Source organism: Sinocyclocheilus rhinocerous, unplaced genomic scaffold (assembly GCF_001515625.1).
Source record: "Sinocyclocheilus rhinocerous isolate Xijiao unplaced genomic scaffold, SAMN03320098_v1.1 scaffold891, whole genome shotgun sequence".
NCBI classification, from domain to species: Eukaryota; Metazoa; Chordata; class Actinopteri; order Cypriniformes; family Cyprinidae; genus Sinocyclocheilus; species Sinocyclocheilus rhinocerous.
Window position 1 is genome coordinate 44977 of NW_015639768.1, and position 20311 is coordinate 65287.

General features: G+C 35.6%; 3 protein-coding genes and 1 pseudogene across 3 annotated transcripts in view; 3 read left to right on the forward strand and 1 right to left on the reverse strand.

The window, feature by feature from the left end:
- LOC107751716 (uncharacterized) overlaps positions 1 to 1886 on the forward strand; it is a 3814-nt gene extending 1928 nt beyond the window's left edge. Inside the window, exon 3 of the mRNA XM_016567470.1 lies at positions 1454 to 1886. Coding sequence (XP_016422956.1) covers positions 1454 to 1868 — 415 coding nt within the window. The 3' untranslated portion in view covers positions 1869 to 1886. The remainder of the gene's footprint in view (positions 1 to 1453) is intronic.
- Positions 1887 to 1978: 92 nt separating this feature from the next.
- Positions 1979 to 5781, reverse strand: dnajc9 (DnaJ (Hsp40) homolog, subfamily C, member 9). The gene is made up of 6 exons (XM_016567462.1): positions 5654 to 5781; positions 5178 to 5353; positions 3594 to 3734; positions 3258 to 3512; positions 3086 to 3169; positions 1979 to 2418 (listed from the first exon to the last, which is right to left on the reverse strand). The coding sequence occupies exons 2-6, from the start codon at positions 5349 to 5351 to the stop codon at positions 2314 to 2316; spliced, it is 759 nt and encodes a 252-aa protein (XP_016422948.1). The 5' UTR covers positions 5352 to 5353; positions 5654 to 5781; the 3' UTR covers positions 1979 to 2313.
- A 264-nt stretch (positions 5782 to 6045) lies between these two features.
- Positions 6046 to 13648, forward strand: LOC107751712 (zinc finger protein 260-like; annotated as a pseudogene).
- Positions 13649 to 16116: 2468 nt separating this feature from the next.
- The window catches only part of LOC107751713 (post-GPI attachment to proteins factor 3-like), a 5218-nt gene continuing 1023 nt past the window's right edge, over positions 16117 to 20311 (forward strand). The window contains exons 1-3 of the mRNA XM_016567467.1: positions 16117 to 16601; positions 18449 to 18546; positions 18658 to 18810. Coding sequence (XP_016422953.1) covers positions 16400 to 16601; positions 18449 to 18546; positions 18658 to 18810 — 453 coding nt within the window. The 5' untranslated portion in view covers positions 16117 to 16399. The remainder of the gene's footprint in view (positions 16602 to 18448; positions 18547 to 18657; positions 18811 to 20311) is intronic.

Here is a 20311-nt window from a genome sequence, read left to right on the forward strand (position 1 = left end):
ATCAGTGGTTCAACTGTAATTTTACGAAGCTACGAGAATACTTTTTGTGTGCGCAAAGAAAACGAAAATAACCACTTTATTCGACAATTCGTCTCCTCGTCACGCGGATACGTTGTTTTCATTCAGATCAAAACGTAGACAACGTATCCGCGTGACGCAGCTGACACAGAACAGCATACGTTGTTTACGTTCAGTGGATACTCTCCAAAATGGTGCCAGGGTGACACAGAGGAGACGAATTGAGTCGTTATTTTTGTTTTCTTCGCGCACAAAAAGCATTCTCGTAGCTTCGTAAAATTACGGTGGAACCCCTGATGTCACATGGATTATTTTACCGATGTCCTTGCTACGTTTCTGGACCTTGATCGTAGTAGTATACTTGCTGTCTATGGAAGGTCAGAGAGCTGTCAGAATGCATCAAAAATAACTTAATTTGTGTTCCGAAGATGAACGGAGGTCTTACGGGTTTGGAACGACATGAGGGTGAGTAATTAATGACAGAATTTTCATTTTTGGGTGAACTATCCCTTTAAGGCATTTTAATATTTAAACTCACTCCTGTTCAAAATATCAGTACATAATAACACTTCATCCAGTGAAAAAGTCCATTCCCTGTTGTCCTCTCACATCAAAATCCAATTGCATGTTTGTTAGAACTGTTCTGGACTGTTTTCACTTGTAAACCATGCTTGATCTGTGATTTCTCTTCTGATTCAGACAAGGTGACTGAGACAAGAAAGCAATGTTATGGATAGAGGACTCATTTTAGCAGGAAGCACTGGTTTCAAGTTAAAAACAATGGATTTATTTCTTACAAACAAGCAGCTTTTTGCTTCACAAGTCATTAATTGATGGACTGGAGTCGTGTGGATTACTTGTGGATTATTGTGATGTTTTTATCAGCTGTTTGGACTCTCATTCTGACGGCACCCATTCACTGCAGATGATCCATTGGTGAGCAAGTGATGCAATGCTACATTTTTCCAAATCTCTTCTGATGAAGAAACGTATCTACATCTTGTATGGCCTGAGAGTGAGTACATTTCCAACAGATTTTCATTTCTGGATGAACTATTCCTTTAACCTAAGACATTTTGTGTAGAACAACTCGATGATCTTGACTATGTATGAAAATTTAAATCAGTCATTAAAAACAAAGTGCTTACGTGAACAGATTTTCATCTAATAAACGTGAGTTTAATCACACCCACACCAGTTCCTTTACACCTGCTGCCATGTGCACATTTTTGTGGTATACCAATAAATATGAAAAAAATGGTCTGATTAATCTTTTTAATTAATCAGGTAACATCATTTAGTCTTTTCGTAGCATAGTGGGAAACTACCATTTCATTTTATATACATTTTAGCAATAGGTTGTATTATTTATCTGTACTGTAATGAAGCATATAGAAGCTACTGGTTATTCACAATGGTTTTTATTGGTGTACAGTGTTATATTGGACAGTGTTCCCAGCAAAATTGAGGATGATGAGCCAGACGAAGACAGCGGGGCCGAACCAGCCAGCACCAGTACAGGAACATCCATGACAAGTCCAGGAGCGATCCGGTCTGACATTGTAAAGAGAAGGCGATCAGAGACACTAGAGCTGTTGGAGAGGTATCTGGCATCTAAAGATGTAAGAGACCGAGAGAAAGACGAACAGCAAGATGAAGTGGATTTATTTCTTCGGAGTTTAGCACCTGCATTGAGACGCTTACCTGCTTCAAAGCAGTCCTTGGTGAAGCTTCAGATCCAAAAAATACTTCATGACGCAGAGTTCGGACAGCCCAGCTTTCCCCAGATATCCTCAGTGTCACCAAGTAATCAGTTGTTACTACAGTGTAGTGTTGTAAAACCCAGTTGAAATGCTTTTTTATTGAAAATAAATTACTTTAAAAGATGTGACTTCGTGCTGGTTGTATTATATTTTCAATGCGGAGTGTTGAGTATAAACCACAACTTGCATATTGATCGAAACCAGTTTATTATATTCAGAAGATCATGAATGATAATACATGAAACACTAAGGGAACAGGAAAACATATATACAAAACACTTAAAATCTTCTATTTGCATTTGATCCACAAGCTGGTCTAAACAAGAGCACATGAAGCAGATTCACACTAAACCACTGTAATAAATGCACAAGAGTGTGTGTGTCACCCGTTATTAGTCATGATATGCATCCTTAAACAGGTGTTTTATGCCTAAGAAAGGGTCAGTATCCATTATAAAGCATTCTTTTGATTACTATTTACAAGATGAATTCTATAACATTTTGAAGGAATAGCCCAGTCTAGTGAATCTGTCTACTTTTTCTTGCCCTTCTTTCCTGCTGCTGGTTTCTTGCAATATTTCGCCTCCAGATCTGAGATAAGGGAGTTGAATCCTTTTTCCTTGGACTTTTGTCTTTGCTAAATAATAAACAAGAGGCATAAAAAGAAAAGTAATGCTTTCTTTTTTTTTTTTGAGGTTGTGACTTGAATGCATCTGATAAAAGCAGAAATAATAATAACCCAAATAAAATGTATTATGCAACAACATTTATGGTAAGCATTTTCCACATCTGAATGAGACGAGTCTGGCCCACTGATCTATATATAATGACTCTATTATAGATCAGTGGTCTAGCCCCTTTTATTTAAGAAAATACATTACTTTTAGTTATTAAAACACATTAGTTGCCTTTATAGTATGCAACTTATGGTTATATACTGATTTCTAATGACTAGAGGTTAATGTAGGTCACCTGTCATTTCATGTACTGTGAATCTGTAATAACTCAGAAAACTAATCCCATCCAAACAGTCCTTTTAGTCTGTACACATTTGCAGACACTAATTTTCAAGGTCAGATTTTAATACTTATATTAAGTAAAGATGCATTAAATTGTTCAAAAGTGCCAGTAAAGCCATTTATAAAGTTACAAAATATTTCTATTTCAAATAAATGCCTGGAGTAATGGCTGCTGAAAATGTAGCTTTGCCATCACAGGAATAAATTACATTTTAAAATATTTTCAAATGCAACACACATTTGGCAGATTAATACAAGCTCTGTTACATCTTAATGGTGTTTTACCTTTATCATAGCTACCAGGCTGTCCTCACTGTTCAAGCCCATCTCCTTCTGCATTTCCTCTGCCTCCTTACTCTCTTTTTCCGCCTAGAAAGTCAGGGCAATTCATCAAAAAGGCTTGAACCCTATTTAAACGTGTTATATCATAGCAAAACTGTGGAAAATGAATCGGCACCTTTCTTTTGCGGTTCTTCTTCTTCTTGGCATTCTCATGAGTGAAGGCTTTGTAGGCCGGCACCTCTTCAGCATCAATGGCTTTCTGAAGTATGTCTTTGACACGTGGCTCATCTTCATAAGTACAGCACAGCGCAGACTCCATGATCAGATCCATGTCACCTTCAAGTTGTAGGTACAGTCTCTTCAAGTCTTCTACCTCTTCATCAGAGCCTTTATACTGCTTCTCAAAGTCCAAGATGTCTTGCAATGTGATCTAAAGCGGAGATGTTGTTAATTTTAGCAACTACCTTTGGAAAAACCAACATTCAAAAAAAAGACATGGTACAAAAAATACCTTGGGAAACAATCTTCTCCAGTGCTCCTCCCAATTGCGGTCTTGATCAAGGGTGTCGGACTCTTCGTCCACTATTCCCTGTTCATCATAGACTGCCCTCTGGTCCTTGTCAGCCAACACTGCATAAGCCTTTCCCAGCACCTGTGGATATATTGAAAGTTTTAAGTTTAAGAATGCATTTATGTATTAGATTTTTTTTTATTTAATGATTAAATCATTTTTAATTTAACCCTCTGGTAATCCTAGGTCACTTCTGCTGTGTGCACTTTTGCACTGGCTGTGTGAACACACAAAAATGGCTATGATTCAAAAAAGCTTTTAAAAAGTCACACTATTACTCCCTGTGGTCAAACGTGACTGCTATTGGAAATTAATGGGAAATATAAAAACACAGAACTCCTCTAGTGGTTACGCTATCGAATTATTAATGTATTTTTTCCTGCCACCAGATGGCTCTAATTTGCCTCTTTGCAATGAGAAAAAAAAATAAAAAATGTTTCATTTTAACCTTAAAAACTGTTAATTTAAAAAAATGTATTACATGGAAATAAATAGCAAACAATTATTGTATAAATATGTAGTTGCATAAAACCCCCTCAATAAACAATTTTACTTTTAAAATATTATTTAGCTAAAATATAGAATAATATTTCTCAATAGCAACCTGTGTTTGTGTTGCTTCAAGAAAGCAACCATACATGTTTTTTTTTTTATTTGTGATAATTTAATTAAAATAATTTAATCCACTTAAAGGCAGGGTATGTGATTTTTCAAAAACACTTTAGAAAACTGATTCGGGCCGAATCGCAAAACATGACTTACTAGTTATTTTTATTAAATTACTAATTATTTTACATGCCCCGTGGTGCTTGTTGTTTAATCTTAGTATTAGTAAAGAGATAAGTTCATCTGAGTAAGAGAATTTCTCCATTTCAACATTTCTATTTGAATTTGAAATGACAAAGTGGTGAAGCAATAATTTTCCATTGCTATTGCTTTGGTATAGTAACATTTGCTGGATTTGTACTGGCCAGATGAAGTCCAGTCTGGACAAACATATGCAGCTCAGATTAACCAAACCCTGCAATTATTATAATCATTGCTCTGTCTTCTGCTGTCAGTTCTTCTTTGGCTTCCTTTATCAACCTCTCAGGCTGACAGAAGGTACAATTTTGGGTACCAGACAAAATACTGTTTCTGATTGAATCTGGGTATCAGTCAAGACTTGATACCTAAAACCAAAATGCGTTCTTGTCTTAGGACAACCTTGATGAACTTTTGATCCACTTCAAATGTTGACTACTGTAGCTTTGGATACCAGACAAAATGGGATCTGGTAAAGAGACTGGATCCAATATTCCTGGTATGCAGATCCAACCTAACAAGGTGTTCAGTCACTTTTTTACTGCTTAGTACAAGTGTAACCCATAAGTTATATGTACTAGGGAGGTTAACACTGATTTTGTGGATCGTGATTAAAGGGCTTCCTACAACTTGAACTTAGACCTTTCACCATTAGACAACACCGGACCATTCAAGAAGGTTCTGAAAGATGCAGTGTTGCATTAGAAATACAGTGGTCACCTGGAACTTGGTGGTGGCTAACTCATCACCAGGAGCTCTATCTGGATGAACCTGCAGAGAGACTTTATAATATCCGCGTCTGATCTCGGAGTCAGATGCTCCTTTACAAACACCCAGAACTTCATACAGGTTAGAGGTCTTGAAGAGCTCCTCACACTGCTCCAGTAAACCCATGACTGCGTGAGGGAGAAAAAAAACCCACACCAAATCATCGATTAATATATTAATTAAAACAACATAATGCACAACACGTAAAACAATGTTCGTCAAAACTGTTTTTATATGAACGCTAAACATTAAAAATGGACTGCAATTGTTTCTGGCTTTCATTTTAAAAAAACTAACTTTAAGATAAAGCTTAAATGTTTCGAATACGAATACAGACATAAACAAACACTCGTACATCTAACTTACTTTGCAAAAATAATACGGTTAGTTCGTTAACGATTTCATTAAAGGTTTATTTACGATCTTACCAGAGAGATAAAATTATCGATGACAGTGACCAGAAATTGTTCAAATATGCTTAGACAGAAAATAACAACCAAACGCTTTCAGCACACAACAGCATAGGCTTCCCTTAACAGGTCGCGCCAAATTTTTGGCGCTTTGTGTAAACGTCACAAAACGTCACGACGTAGGACAGACGTTAGTTAAATTTTATATTTATAAATATACATTTTTAACAAAAAGTCAGTTTTTTTTCTGTTGTTCTCGAAGTAATTTGAATTTACATTTAGATTATAATTATAAAATACATTGTACAAAAATAAACAACGATGCACTTTTATTATGCATTCTAGGACCCGGGTTGTAATTGTCGCACGCTGTTGTACTTCCGTTTATTACAGCCCACTTTTTCCTAAAGTATATTTACCGTCGTTTGCATACTTTAATGAGCCCTCAATGCAGAGTTTAGTTTTTAATTAAACACAGGACAACAGTTGCAGGGACAATGTCTCGCTGCGTTGCGTTACAGACGCATCTGGCGTCCGTGGTGGAGGCGTTAGTTCACGCCGCGATCGCTGAAATGTGCAAACTTATGAAAGAGGAGACGCTGTCATTTTTGAGCGGTGATATTTCTAGAGCGCACTGTGAAAACGAGGACGTTGAGTCAAGAATGAAGATGGAAAAGGAAGAGAGAATAGTGAGAATATAAGATTGTTGCTTCGCTGCGGCCTGTAACCTTAAACATGCGACGCGTTCGCAGCCCTATAAACGCGTTTGTGCGTATAGTATAAAGATCAGCGCGCAGGTCTCAACGTATGTGAACGCAGCTGCTGTCAACATATCAAATTTAATTTGTGCTTAACTGATACTGAGTTTTTAAAAGCCAATAGAGATCATGCAATTTAATAATAATAATTTTGGAATTAAATGTAAACTTGTTTTCCTCAAGGCTGTGAAAGATTTTGAAACCGACAATAGATAGAATTAACTTGCCAATAATCTCAAAATTACCACATAGTGCAGGGGTGTCAAACTCAGTTCCTGGAGGGCTGCAGACCTGCAGAGTTTTGTTCCAACACGCATAGCATGTAGTTTTCAAATAAGACTGCAGGACTTGATTAGTTCGATCAGGTGTGTTTAATTAGAGTTGAATACCAGAAATCACTTACTCTGCCTTTAATCTAATGACTTACTAGTTATTTTTATTAAATTACTAATTATTTTACATGCCCCGTGGTGCTTGTTGTTTAATCTTAGTATTAGTAAAGAGATAAGTTCATCTGAGTAAGAGAATTTCTCCATTTCAACATTTCTATTTGAATTTGAAATGACAAAGTGGTGAAGCAATAATTTTCCATTGCTATTGCTTTGTTATAGTAACATTTGCTGGATTTGTACTGGCCAGATGAAGTCCAGTCTGGACAAACATATGCAGCTCAGATTAACCAAACCCTGCAGTTATTATAATCATTGCTCTGTCTTCTGCTGTCAGTTCTTCTTTGGCTTCCTTTATCAACCTCTCAGGCTGACAGAAGGTACAATTTTGGGTACCAGACAAAATACTGTTTCTGATTGAATCTGGGTATCAGTCAAGACTTGATACCTAAAACCAAAATGCGTTCTTGTCTTAGGACAACCTTGATGAACTTTTGATCCACTTCAAATGTTGACTACTGTAGCTTTGGATACCAGACAAAATGGGATCTGGTAAAGAGACTGGATCCAATATTCCTGGTATGCAGATCCAACCTAACAAGGTGTTCAGTCACTTTTTTACTGCTTAGTACAAGTGTAACCCATAAGTTATATGTACTAGGGAGGTTAACACTGATTTTGTGGATCGTGATTAAAGGGCTTCCTACAACTTGAACTTAGACCTTTCACCATTAGACAACACCGGACCATTCAAGAAGGTTCTGAAAGATGCAGTGTTGCATTAGAAATACAGTGGTCACCTGGAACTTGGTGGTGGCTAACTCATCACCAGGAGCTCTATCTGGATGAACCTGCAGAGAGACTTTATAATATCCGCGTCTGATCTCGGAGTCAGATGCTCCTTTACAAACACCCAGAACTTCATACAGGTTAGAGGTCTTGAAGAGCTCCTCACACTGCTCCAGTAAACCCATGACTGCGTGAGGGAGAAAAAAAACCCACACCAAATCATCGATTAATATATTAATTAAAACAACATAATGCACAACACGTAAAACAATGTTCGTCAAAACTGTTTTTATATGAACGCTAAACATTAAAAATGGACTGCAATTGTTTCTGGCTTTCATTTTAAAAAAACTAACTTTAAGATAAAGCTTAAATGTTTCGAATACGAATACAGACATAAACAAACACTCGTACATCTAACTTACTTTGCAAAAATAATACGGTTAGTTCGTTAACGATTTCATTAAAGGTTTATTTACGATCTTACCAGAGAGATAAAATTATCGATGACAGTGACCAGAAATTGTTCAAATATGCTTAGACAGAAAATAACAACCAAACGCTTTCAGCACACAACAGCATAGGCTTCCCTTAACAGGTCGCGCCAAATTTTTGGCGCTTTGTGTAAACGTCACAAAACGTCACGACGTAGGACAGACGTTAGTTAAATTTTATATTTATAAATATACATTTTTAACAAAAAGTCAGTTTTTTTTCTGTTGTTCTCGAAGTAATTTGAATTTACATTTAGATTATAATTATAAAATACATTGTACAAAAATAAACAACGATGCACTTTTATTATGCATTCTAGGACCCGGGTTGTAATTGTCGCACGCTGTTGTACTTCCGTTTATTACAGCCCACTTTTTCCTAAAGTATTCCTAAGTATACCTTTATTATAGGGATGGGCGATACCCCTTATTTTGTTTTTGATAAGATACCGATATTTTTCAAGGCAGTATCGTCGATATCGATACCGATTCGATACTTCTGCACTAAACTTTTAAATTACGAAATTTATTAAATTATTAAATTACTAAGAGTAAAATGGGTAATGAAAACCACTTAACTTTGTTTAAAACGCATTTTAACCCGTTTAATCCCACATTTTTCCCAGACATGAAAATATCCAAATGATGTGTCATTAGTAACCCTTTGAAATAATTAATACATTTTTTTTTTTGGGAAAAGTGTGTGAAAATTTTTATTTTATGGTCAGTCACAATTGTAACCGGTGGGATAATGTGTATACTGAATTAACATATTTCTGCAGTCATAAAAATTGTTATATATCTTAGCCCAGCTATTTTAAACTGTTTGATCACATTCTAGGGTTACAATTATGCATAAAAAACCCTTATACAACATTGATAGGAATACTGAGATCAAATACAAAAAAATACAACCATCAACGTATTTCAAAATTGTTACTTTTTTGTAACATATATCATCACATTTTTATATTAGTGCTACCAGTATTACCCTGTGTATTCTTTGAAGTTGACATTTTATGTGTAATTTTCAATTTAAGTTATTTTTTATTTTAATTTATGATTTATTTATTTTAAAAAAAAGATGTTTAACTTTTTATTTATTTGTTTTTGTTCTGTTTATATTTCATTATAAATTGCTATTAATTTTTTTTAATTATTATTATTTTTCTCTCACAGACAACAGATGAGAATGCACAATCCCTGTCACTGACCCAAACCCAGGCCAACAGCACACAGCCTAGATCTCCTGACTCCCCTGATATGCCACCACCCTGCACACCTGAAATATCTTTGCGTCGCACTCTGGCTCCAAAGAGAAAGTCTGAGCCTTTGTTATGATTCTTTTGGGAAACGCAGACCTGTTTGAATGCACTGTCAGCAGTGAGTGAATGCTCTCTGTGATTGATTGGTTCTGTCTTGCAACATTTGCGTGTGTTCAGATGAGCAGGAACATAGTTCTATCCTACACAATTACTCGCTAACAAAGGTTATTCGTCCAATTCAATGCATATTGTACGCATTATTATCATTATTATTTTTGTTAAATAAACAAAACCACTGATAAATAAAACGCACCTTAGTATCGATATTTTTTGTTTGAGTATCGATACTTCGGATCCATACGCCCATCCCTATATATCGATACTTCGGATCGATACGCCCATCCCTAATGCATACCCTAATAAACGATACAGTAGTTCCTAAAAGGCTAAATTGGAACAAATATGTGCTAAATTTCTATGAAAAAGTGACAAGTACCAGTTATTTCAGAGACAAACAGAATCAAGTTTCTTTACTACTCATAAGAACCTGCAAAAATGTCATTGCATTGCATTTGCGACTGAAAACTACTGCGTGCGACTATGAAAACATATTTAGGAGCACCAGTGCGACTGACCAGATCTTCATCATATTTGTGATTGTGATCGCTCAGGGGAGCTTCAAAGGTTTCTACGTGTTTTTGCAGCGTTGAGTAATGCATCACAGACATATCTCACACCTTTCAGTTCACCGACAACTCCACTGACCAATAGCCACTGCACAAATTGTATGCCCAATTTTAGGATTTTTTGTATTGATTTGAAATTATTTTATGAATCTCTCTGCTCATCACTTAATAAGAAAGCTGTTAAAACTACTGTATTGATGTAAGGGTTACCTCCTGTCCTGTGTATTCTTTGAAGTCGACATTTTATGTGTAATTTTCCATTTAAGTTATTTTTTATTTTAATTTATGATTTATTTATTTTAAAAAAAAGATGTTTAACTTTTTATTTATTTGTTTTTGTTCTGTTTATATTTCATTTTTATTATTCTTTATATATTTATTGTTTTGTATTCTGGTTGTGTATGTATTTTATTGCTATGACTGTATCCCCTGTGAATGTTATATCTTCAATAAAAATAAAAAAAATGGGCAAACTTATGGAAGAGGAGACACTTTCATTTCTGAGTAGTGATATTGCTAGAGATCACTGTGAAAACGATGAGGTCGAGTCAAAAATGAAGATGGAAAAGGAGGAGAAAATGGTGGGATTATGAGATGATGTTGTTTAGAGATCTGCGGCCTGTAACCTTAAACATGCAACGCGTTCACAGCCCTATAAACGCGAGTGTGCATATATAGTATAAACATCAGTGTTCAGGTGTCAACGCAGCCGCTGCCAACACAAGTTCTTCCACAGTGACAGAATCAATCATTTCTTTTTGAGCCTTGCCTTATACACAGAGGCATTGTCATGTTAGAATAGAAAAGGGTCCTGTCCAAACTTGCTGTAAAATGATAAGAACACAATTCCCTAAAGTAGTCAAACCTGTTCATTAGAAGGGGGGTCCCAATACTTTTGGCAATGTAGTGTATCAAATATAATTTGTGCTTAGCTGATACTGATTTTTTTTTTTAAAGCCAATAGAGATAATTCAATTTAATAATAGCAAATAAGAATAATGTTGGGATTAAAGGTATACTTGTTTTCCACAACATTTACTTGAAATCCACTGACAAAGCTGTGAAAGATTATGAAACTGACAAAAGGTGAAATGAACTTGCCAATAATCTTGGCAAGCCACAAACCGCACACAGTGACTGATTGATCAACTGGTATATTGGTCCATTACAAGCCATTTGTGATTATTTGTTGTTTCAGAAGCTGTTTGCATCCATCATGGAGGTACTGGGCAATGAGGCTCTTGGGAAAATAATCAAACTTGTTGATGAAACCAAATTTCTGTTGGATCTGGAGTGCAAAACATTTTCAGGCAAGAGAGCAAAGCGGCCCGGAAGCATCTTGAATATTCTGTCTGTTGGAGGGCTTGGTAAAAGTCATACTTTGTGGTTTTACACATACAGTATTTAACGTTTAATACAATGTTGTTGTGTTTGCAAATTAATGTCATATGTACATTTTAGAAGAGGAACATTCTTATGATGGAAGTGCGAGAAGCCTGAGAACAAGAACAAGAAATGAGGTAAACTGAGCAACTTGTAAATCAAGGCTATTCATGTTTAAGGCTAATAATATATAGTGAAATGTAATTTATTCCTGTTATACAAAGCTGAATTTTCAGCAGACAGTTATTACTAAGTCTTCAGTGGCATGTGATACTTCAGAAATCATTCTAGTATGCTTCTTTGATGCTTAAGAAAGATTATTACTATCAAAGTTGAAAACCGTTTTTTGCTGGTTACTATTTTTTGTAGAAACTGATACACTGCCATTTAAATGTTTGAGCTTAGTTAAAAAAAGAAAGCAAAGAAAAAGAAATGAATGTGTTTATTCAGCAAAGACATGTTAATTTAATCAAAAGTGACAGTAAAGATGTCAAAAATGTTACAAAAGATTTATATTTCAAATAAATGCTGTACTTTTGAACTTTCTATTCATCAAAGAATGTATCAAGAACAAGAAATGAGGTAAAATGTGCAGAATGTACATATATGCCATTTAGTTTTATTAAAAAGAGGTCCAAATGTAAAAATAAGGGCAAGTGGGTAAGTGAGAATGTGTACTATGATAGAGTATAATATTTATTCACTGTGTGTATCTGTGTTTATAGCTAAGATTTTTATTAGTCATACAAAACATTTCCATTTTGCAGGAAATTCAACAAAAATTCATTTATACCATGGCATTACAGATGATTTTCTTTATCTGCCTCAGTTCAATGAATTTTAAATACTTTTGCTCTATTTTTAACTCGAATACTGCATTAATTGAATTTTTTTTTCAGTTTTTTTAATTTTATTTACATTTTATACAGAAAATAGTCCATAATTTAGATATGAATAATAATTAGTTAGTAACATGAAATACACTCAAAATGCTAAATATTAAAAAAATTATTGAAATGAAATATAGTATATTCATTTCACAAAAATAACATTAGTACACAATTATGGCCTCTGGTCTGTTTTGACCAGCGAACAACACAGGTGTGACTCCCAAATGAACAATACCAGAGAGTTCACTTTTTTACAGAAATCAACACTTTTATTTAGCACGGACACATTTAATTGATCAAAAGTGTCAGTAAAGACATTTACAATGTTGCAGAAGATCTCTGTTTCACATAAATTCTGTTCTTTTGAACTCTCTATTCATACACGCCTATAAATTTTCAATTTATCACTGTTTCCACAACAATATTAAGCAGCAAAACTGTTTGCAACATTGAAAATAGTAAGAACCATTATTAATATTTGAGCACCAAATCAGAATAGCACCATAGGAATACTCCTGAAAATTCAGCTTTGCCATCACAACAATAACATTTTATAATATATTAAAATAGTAAATATTTTTTACAGAAATATTTTGGCCTTGGTGAGCATAAGAGTTTTTTTTTAATTATAAAAAGATTATTCCACACTTTTGACCAGTAGAGCAAGTATATGAAAAAATAAAGTCACTAAATTGCTAGGCTATTTTATGATTAATTAGTTTATGGTCGCAGTCTGATGAGGCTTCAGAAGACCGTGCAGAATCCCCACTGGTGCTGGCTGTGTCGATCAGAGATGAACTTGGAAATGTGAACTTGAATTCCATCACTGCTGGTTTGTGAATGTTATGTTAAATTACAAATTAATGACTTTAATGAATCGATCCAAAAGACAAGTTGCCAGTGTACAGAATTGCATGCTGAATCCATCAGAATTTTACTGAATTAACTTCTGGCAAAGTCCCAAAAGACAATTATTTAATTGCTCTCCTGTCAGGTCACTTAAACGCATCTTTAGAAGACAGAGAAGCATCTGTTTTGCCAGAAGACAGCAGCGAAGATCCTCAAGAATCGGTTACACTCTTTGGAAAGAGATCCTTTATTTGTTCAGAGTGCGGCAAGAGTTTCTCTTCTCAAAGCAACCTCAAAATCACATCAGCGTATTCACACTGGAGAAAAGCCCTTCGGCTGTGTTCTTTGTCTGACCACCAATGAGTCGACTCGGGAGAAAAGCCATTTGTTTGTAAAGTCTGTGGCAAATGCTTCGGGAAAGCCGCACACCTCAAAACCCACGAAATAATCCACACCGGCGAAAAACCGTTCGGCTGCAGCGTTTGCGGAAAAAGATTCAACATTGTGTAGGGTATCAGACCGAATCAGACAATTTAAGATTTGGTCAAGAACATGGTTGACCAGTATAGTGATGGGGACACTATACTGACAAAAAAGCACCGTCTTTCGGATGAGACATTAAACCGAGGTGCTGACTCTCTGTGGTCATTAAAAATCCCATGGCACTTCTCGTAAAGTTGTCCTGTGGCTGCCATTGCATCATCCAAGTGGATGCTGCACACTGGTGGTGGTTGAGGAGTGACCCCCCCACATGATTGTAAAGCGCTTTGGGTGTACAACAATACACAATAAAGCGCTATATAAATGCATCATTCATTCAACTTATCCACACCGGTCAGAAACCGTACTCTTGCGGGAAGGCGTTTCGGCACGCCGTCAATCTTAAAAACCACGAGCGCATCCACACGGGTGAAAAACCTTTCAGCTGCAAGGAGTGTGGGAAGAGCTTTAGTCAGCAGAGTAGCCTCATTTCACACAGCCACACTCACACTGGAGAAAAACCCTTCGGCTGCAATTACTGCAATAAGATACAGTCTAAAGCTGCACCAGAGGGTCCATACTGGTGAGAGGCCGTAATTGTGAGGATTGTGGCAAGTGCTTCAGTCAAGTCACCTGCGTACTCACAAACGCCACGTTCATGGAGGAGGGAAGCAGTACATCTGCGATAAATGCGGAAAGAGATACGCAGATCCTCGGAATCTTAAATTGCACAAATGCTATTATGCATAAACGTGGTGTTGTTCACATTCGTCACTGTAGAGATACTTTGAGCCCATTTTTTCTATGATAGATAAATTATTGGAGAATATTATCTGAAAATGAATGCAATAATGTTGAACTTATAATACTCACCTTCAGGACATCTAAGATGTATATGTTTTTTTCGTCATCAGAACAGATGAAGAGAAATTACATCACACCTCTGCAGTGAATGGGTGCCGTCAGAATCACAACAACCCGCAAGTAATCCACACAAATCTAGTCCATAAATTAACAGCTTGTGAAGTAACAAACTCATTTACATCTTGGATTGACTGAGGGTGAGTACATTTATTTTTGAAAATTTTCATTTTTGGGTGAACTTTTGAGTTTTGAGAAATTTACGTGTAATGGGGATTTCTAGTGGCCCCAACCCAAATGATGAATCTCAATTACTGTGATAGTGATATTTTTCTTTACAAAATATAGTTTATAGATTTTAGGACTGTTTTGTAAAAGTTACTAGTAATCAATGATGGCGATTTATTTTGAATGATGACGTTATGTTTTGTACCTGTCTTTATTAGTGTGGATTCTAATTGAAAAAGATCATTGTACGACTTTATATATGTTTAATATAACACAAGATAATTATAAGAAAACAATATTTCCAGAGAGAGTTGGTTTGATATTTAAAATTCTGATTGGCATTGATATGGTCAAATATTTTATTATTTTTCTTGCCCTGTTTTCTGTCAAAACATTTATATTTGATTCATGAAAATGTTGCCAAATACAGTTTTCAATAAAGCATTGTTCTTGTTGTGTGAGTATATTCATCTGCTTTTAATTATAAATTATAATACATTGTTAATGAAGACTACAAAAACAGGATATACAGAATAATTTATGCAATTTTTAATTATTGATTTGAAAGAATTAAAAGAGCAGTTTCATGTCTTATCCTTGTTTGGTTGATATGGGATTTAGAAAGTAATTGAGTAATGCAATACTTTGAGAAAGTAATTAGTTCAGTAATCTAATTACAATGTTGAAGATGTAATAAGCTGCACTGTAACTTACCCAGCACTGCCAAACAGTAGGTAGCTGAAGATCATCATAGTAAGTTTAATGTAAAAAGTGTATGTTTTTTCAGCAGAGGTACACAAACGCACATACTATATATTCGATGTCATGTTTTGCATTTATAAAAAAAAAGAAAAAAAAAGGGCCTGTACCTTTTAAAATAACGTAATAATTAGCAACTGGCTTATTCATTCATTGATTTGTAAGAATAATTGTGTGTGTGTTTGTGTGTAGAGAGAAAGCGAGATACATACGCATGCGCGCTACATTTACACTTCCGGGTTTGTCTTTAGTGGAATGTAACATTTCGCTTGTGATGTATCTATGAAACTTGCTGCCCGGGCAGAGAATAAAAGGGTGCTTAGCTGTAATTAAATAAACACGTTGTTTAAAGGCAAAAGAAAAGAGAAAAGTCTCTGCGAATGAGACTGTCGCTAGACTCGCTCTAATGGACTGATGTTGCATTGTTGTGCCTTATGACCGGACGGAACAGCAGCCAGCACTGCCAAACAGTAGGTAGCTGAAGATCATCATAGTAAGTTTAATGTAAAAAGTGTATGTTTTTTCAGCAGAGGTACACAAACGCACATACTATATATTCGATGTCATGTTTTGCATTTATAAAAAAAAAGAAAAAGAAAGGGCCTGTACCTTTTAAAATAACGTAATAATTAGCAACTGGCTTATTCATTCATTGATTTGTCAGAATAATTGTGTGTGTGTTTGTGTGTAGAGAGAAAGCGAGATACATACGCATGCGCGCTACATTTACACTTCCGGGTTTGTCTTTAGTGGAATGTAACATTTCGCTTGTGATGTATCTATGAAACTTGCTGCCCGGGCAGAGAATAAAAGGGTGCTTAGCTGTAATTAAAGCGACACGTTGTTTAAAGGCAAAAGAAAAGAGAAAAGTCTCTGCGAATGAGACTGTCGCTAGACTCGCTCTAATGGACTGATGTTGCACTGTTGTGCCTTATGACCGGACGGAACAGCAGCATGACGCGCCTGATGTTTCTAGCAGCCGCGGTGTTTCTCCTGTCCGCTCCTGCGAGCGCCTCTCAGGGGGACAAAGAGCCCGTCTATCGCGACTGCGTCAAACAATGCGTCCGGACCAACTGCACAGGGGCCCTACTGCGCGGATTCCAGTCCTCTCAGCCTCCATACATGGCACTCACTGGTACTGTACTAACCTATTTGTGTTAGTAACACTACTAACAGAGTAGAGTATTATGCAAATTGATTTTATTTCACAGCTGGCGATAGAGAATATGTCATAATATTATTATAAATTAAATTATTAGGAGAACTAAACTATTTAATGACCAATTTTGATGTACATAGGCTATTAATGAGTATTTATACAAATTACGACAAAAATTGCACAGACCTGCACACAAACTTTTTTGCTTATACATTGACATACATTGTAAAATAAAATAAAAAATTGTTAACAAAATAATGTCATAATAACAGTATTGTTTCTTTAAATTATTATTCCTTAACTTTTATCTTTATCATGGTATTGCCATTACTTTTTTGACATGTAGCCTACTATAGTAATTCATTCCATGGTTTTATTTGAAGCAGGCTGGAGTGCCATGCAAGTACCATGTTATATGAATACAGCAATAGCAATAGCTACATCACCGTGCCTTGGTACCATAACAGTACTTTTTGTATAATAATTAAAGCAACACTAAACAAAACCCAAGCCCTGCTGAAAAAAGTTCTGAAACAAAAAAATACAAAACAAACAAAAAACTTCTTATCTGACTTGGTTTGTCTGGTTGGATGGTTTTAGAGGGGGTTTGGGCACTTTTCAGATTTGGAGACCAGCTGGCCAACCCGCTAAACCAGCTGAACACCAGAGACGGGTTAAACTAGCTAGGACCAGACAACCACCATAGGCTGGTGCTGTTTTCCCCCCCTCAGGAGAGCACAGAAAAAGCAGCCTATGGCTGGTTACCTGCTTGAAAGGAAACATGATGTATCACATACAGTATTTATACAACATTCCAGTCAACATTTGGACACACCTACTCATTCTCAGTAGTAGTAGTAGTAGTAGTATTTGCAGACAATTTAGAATAATGGTAATGTCATTAAATTAACAAATTATAAATCAGACCTTCTGTCCTTTCTGAAAGTACTGTGTGCAGGTAAATCCATGATTTTGTAACCATTCCAATCTCCTGTTCGCTCTAACAGCAGATGGTATTTTATGTTGCATAGCAGTGTTCTCTTATGTCAGAGATTATAATTTGAATGTAGGGATTTTAGACCAAGAACCGATTGCTGGATGTTAGGATGACAGAGCAGAGACCCCCAGTACATGTTGCTTAAAATTGGGCTGTATTTAATGCCTAGCCTGTAATATCATGTGCAGTGCCATATTGATGTACATACTTTGTTATAAGGATTGCATTGCAAAACCATTACAATAATAATTTGTACACTGTCATATACTTGTGCTCGACAGCAAAACATTTAGCTGAACATTGTTAGCTTGTTGGCTTTGGATGAAATTTACTTAATATAGATTTTTTTTAAATTTAATATTGTGTATTTTCATGTTTTAAAAACAATGCCACATATGGAAGGATGAAATAATGAATATTCTGGCTTTAATATCAATGAAGCTAAATTGACAGCATTTGTGACAAAATGTTGATTACCACAAAAAATGAATTTTGACTCATCCTTTGTGATCAAACTGAGGTAAAATTGAGGCATTTTCACTGGAGATTCTCTAAAAACAACTTTAAAAGATGCATCCTGGCTTTTTACACCGTATTGAAAGATGTTAGACTCTTGTTGGCAGCTTTTCCTTCACTATCCTTTCTTACAAAAAATAATTAAATTTGTAAAGAAATTCATATGTAGACACAACTTATATTTAAGCATAAATTCTTCTAATTCTGTGTGAGATTTGGTCACAGAATTAGTTTTGTAATTTATAATGTTTGTAATTTAATTAATTTTGTAATTTTTGCAATCGATCGTATGAAGTCTGTGATCTTTCAGGCTGGACGTGTCGTGATGACTGCAGGTATCAGTGCATGTGGACCACCGTGGGTCTGTACCAGGCAGAGGGCTACAGCATACCACAGTTTCACGGGAAGGTTAGTGTCAAACAATGGGAAAAGAGACATGTTTTAATGGTCATCACTATGGAAATGTATGTATTTTCAACCCTGATTCTACATCTTTTTTCTATTTCTGACTTTGTGTAGTGGCCATTTGCTCGTTTCCTGTGTTTTGAGGAGCCTGCGTCTGCGCTGGCATCTCTGCTCAACGGTCTGGCATGTCTGCTAATGCTGCTGAGATACCGCAGCGCCGTCCCTCGACAGAGCCCCATGTTCCATACTATCACCGCATTCTCACTGGTGAGACAGTGTCTGTCTGCTGTAGTACTGACAACCATTCTTATTCATAACTAGGGTTCATTTAAAAAAAAAAAATGCTGCAACCGAATGACTTGCTTGACATTAATTTCCGTTAATGATTCCTGAATTTCCGCATTCTTGCAATGAGTCAGAAGGAACACTGTACTAGAATACTGTCCTCCATTTTCCTGCAGCACTGTTATCTAGTGTAATGAGAGAAACCGATAATCATGATTATTAATCATAATTTGATTAATCATTTGAGAAGTGTATTTTTACATTTCATCAGAATTATTATAAGCTCATATGCAGGGTTTGTATTACCTCATCTAGTCTCCTGATTTATTACATTATAAAAACTGTGAGAAGCTTCTCACAACAGTTAAAACAGTGAAATTCCTAATATTTATTCCAATAATTCCAAATTATTCCAAATTAAAATAAATAAATAAATAAATAAAAAGACTTTGTACTGTAGTTACACAAGTACATTTATTCAGCAACCACAATTGCAAACAATATAATTAAGATCCATGTTTAGATTTTTAACAGGTTTGCTTGCAGAGTTGTAGCAAATAGCACAAGTGGCCTCATGAAAGAACATTAACTAGCTGTATTACATGTAACGAGCAGAATAGAATAAAAAAAAATTGTGTTTTGAGGTCATTGAGTGCTTTTTGCAGTGCAGAGGGAGCATGTGTGCATGGGATTGATTAAGAGAAAAGCTCTGACTAGGGAAGTTCAAGCCTAAAAGTTCATAGAGGCTTATTACCAATGCAAGATAACAGAAATGTCAAATGAAGAAAAAAACTAAACTAAACAGCAGGCCAATATCGCAGACAATTATGCTTAATTAACTGAGAGAAGTATAAATCATGTTTAAGTATGATTAATCGTGCAGCCCTAATTATATATGTATATATAATGTGTCTTGCTATTGCAATGTTCTCACTGATTGCACACAGAAGCAAACATAGAGCAGCACAAACAGGGTAATCATATTTGTTCTTCTGCGCTGGATCAGTTAATAGGTCAAAATGACTTAAAAACCGGCCTCCTGTCAATGTCAATAGCCTCGTGGGCAGCGCTTTGACGTGTAGCGACCCGTTGCGCTTCGGGCGTCCCGTGTTTGAGTCCCGGCTCGTGGACCTTTCTCTATCTCATCCCCGCTCCCCCTCTCCAACTTTGCAACCTGTCTAACTTTGTCCTATCAAATAAAGACAAAAACGCCAAAAATAAATATTTGAAAAAAATCTGTAAAAAAAAAAAGACTGGATTTGATTTAGTCTAATTACTCTCTAAATTAGTCGAAGTTGACACTGAACCATAAGACTGAAACTTCACTAGGTTTTTATTTATTTTTTAACTTGTTGCCACTATTGTTGAATTCCTTATAATTCTGATTCCTATTCTATGTCTCTGCAAATAAAAGTCTGAAAATTTATTAGAATTCAAATTTTTTGTATCTTGTTTAGTATTTTATTTTATTACTCTAATTTCA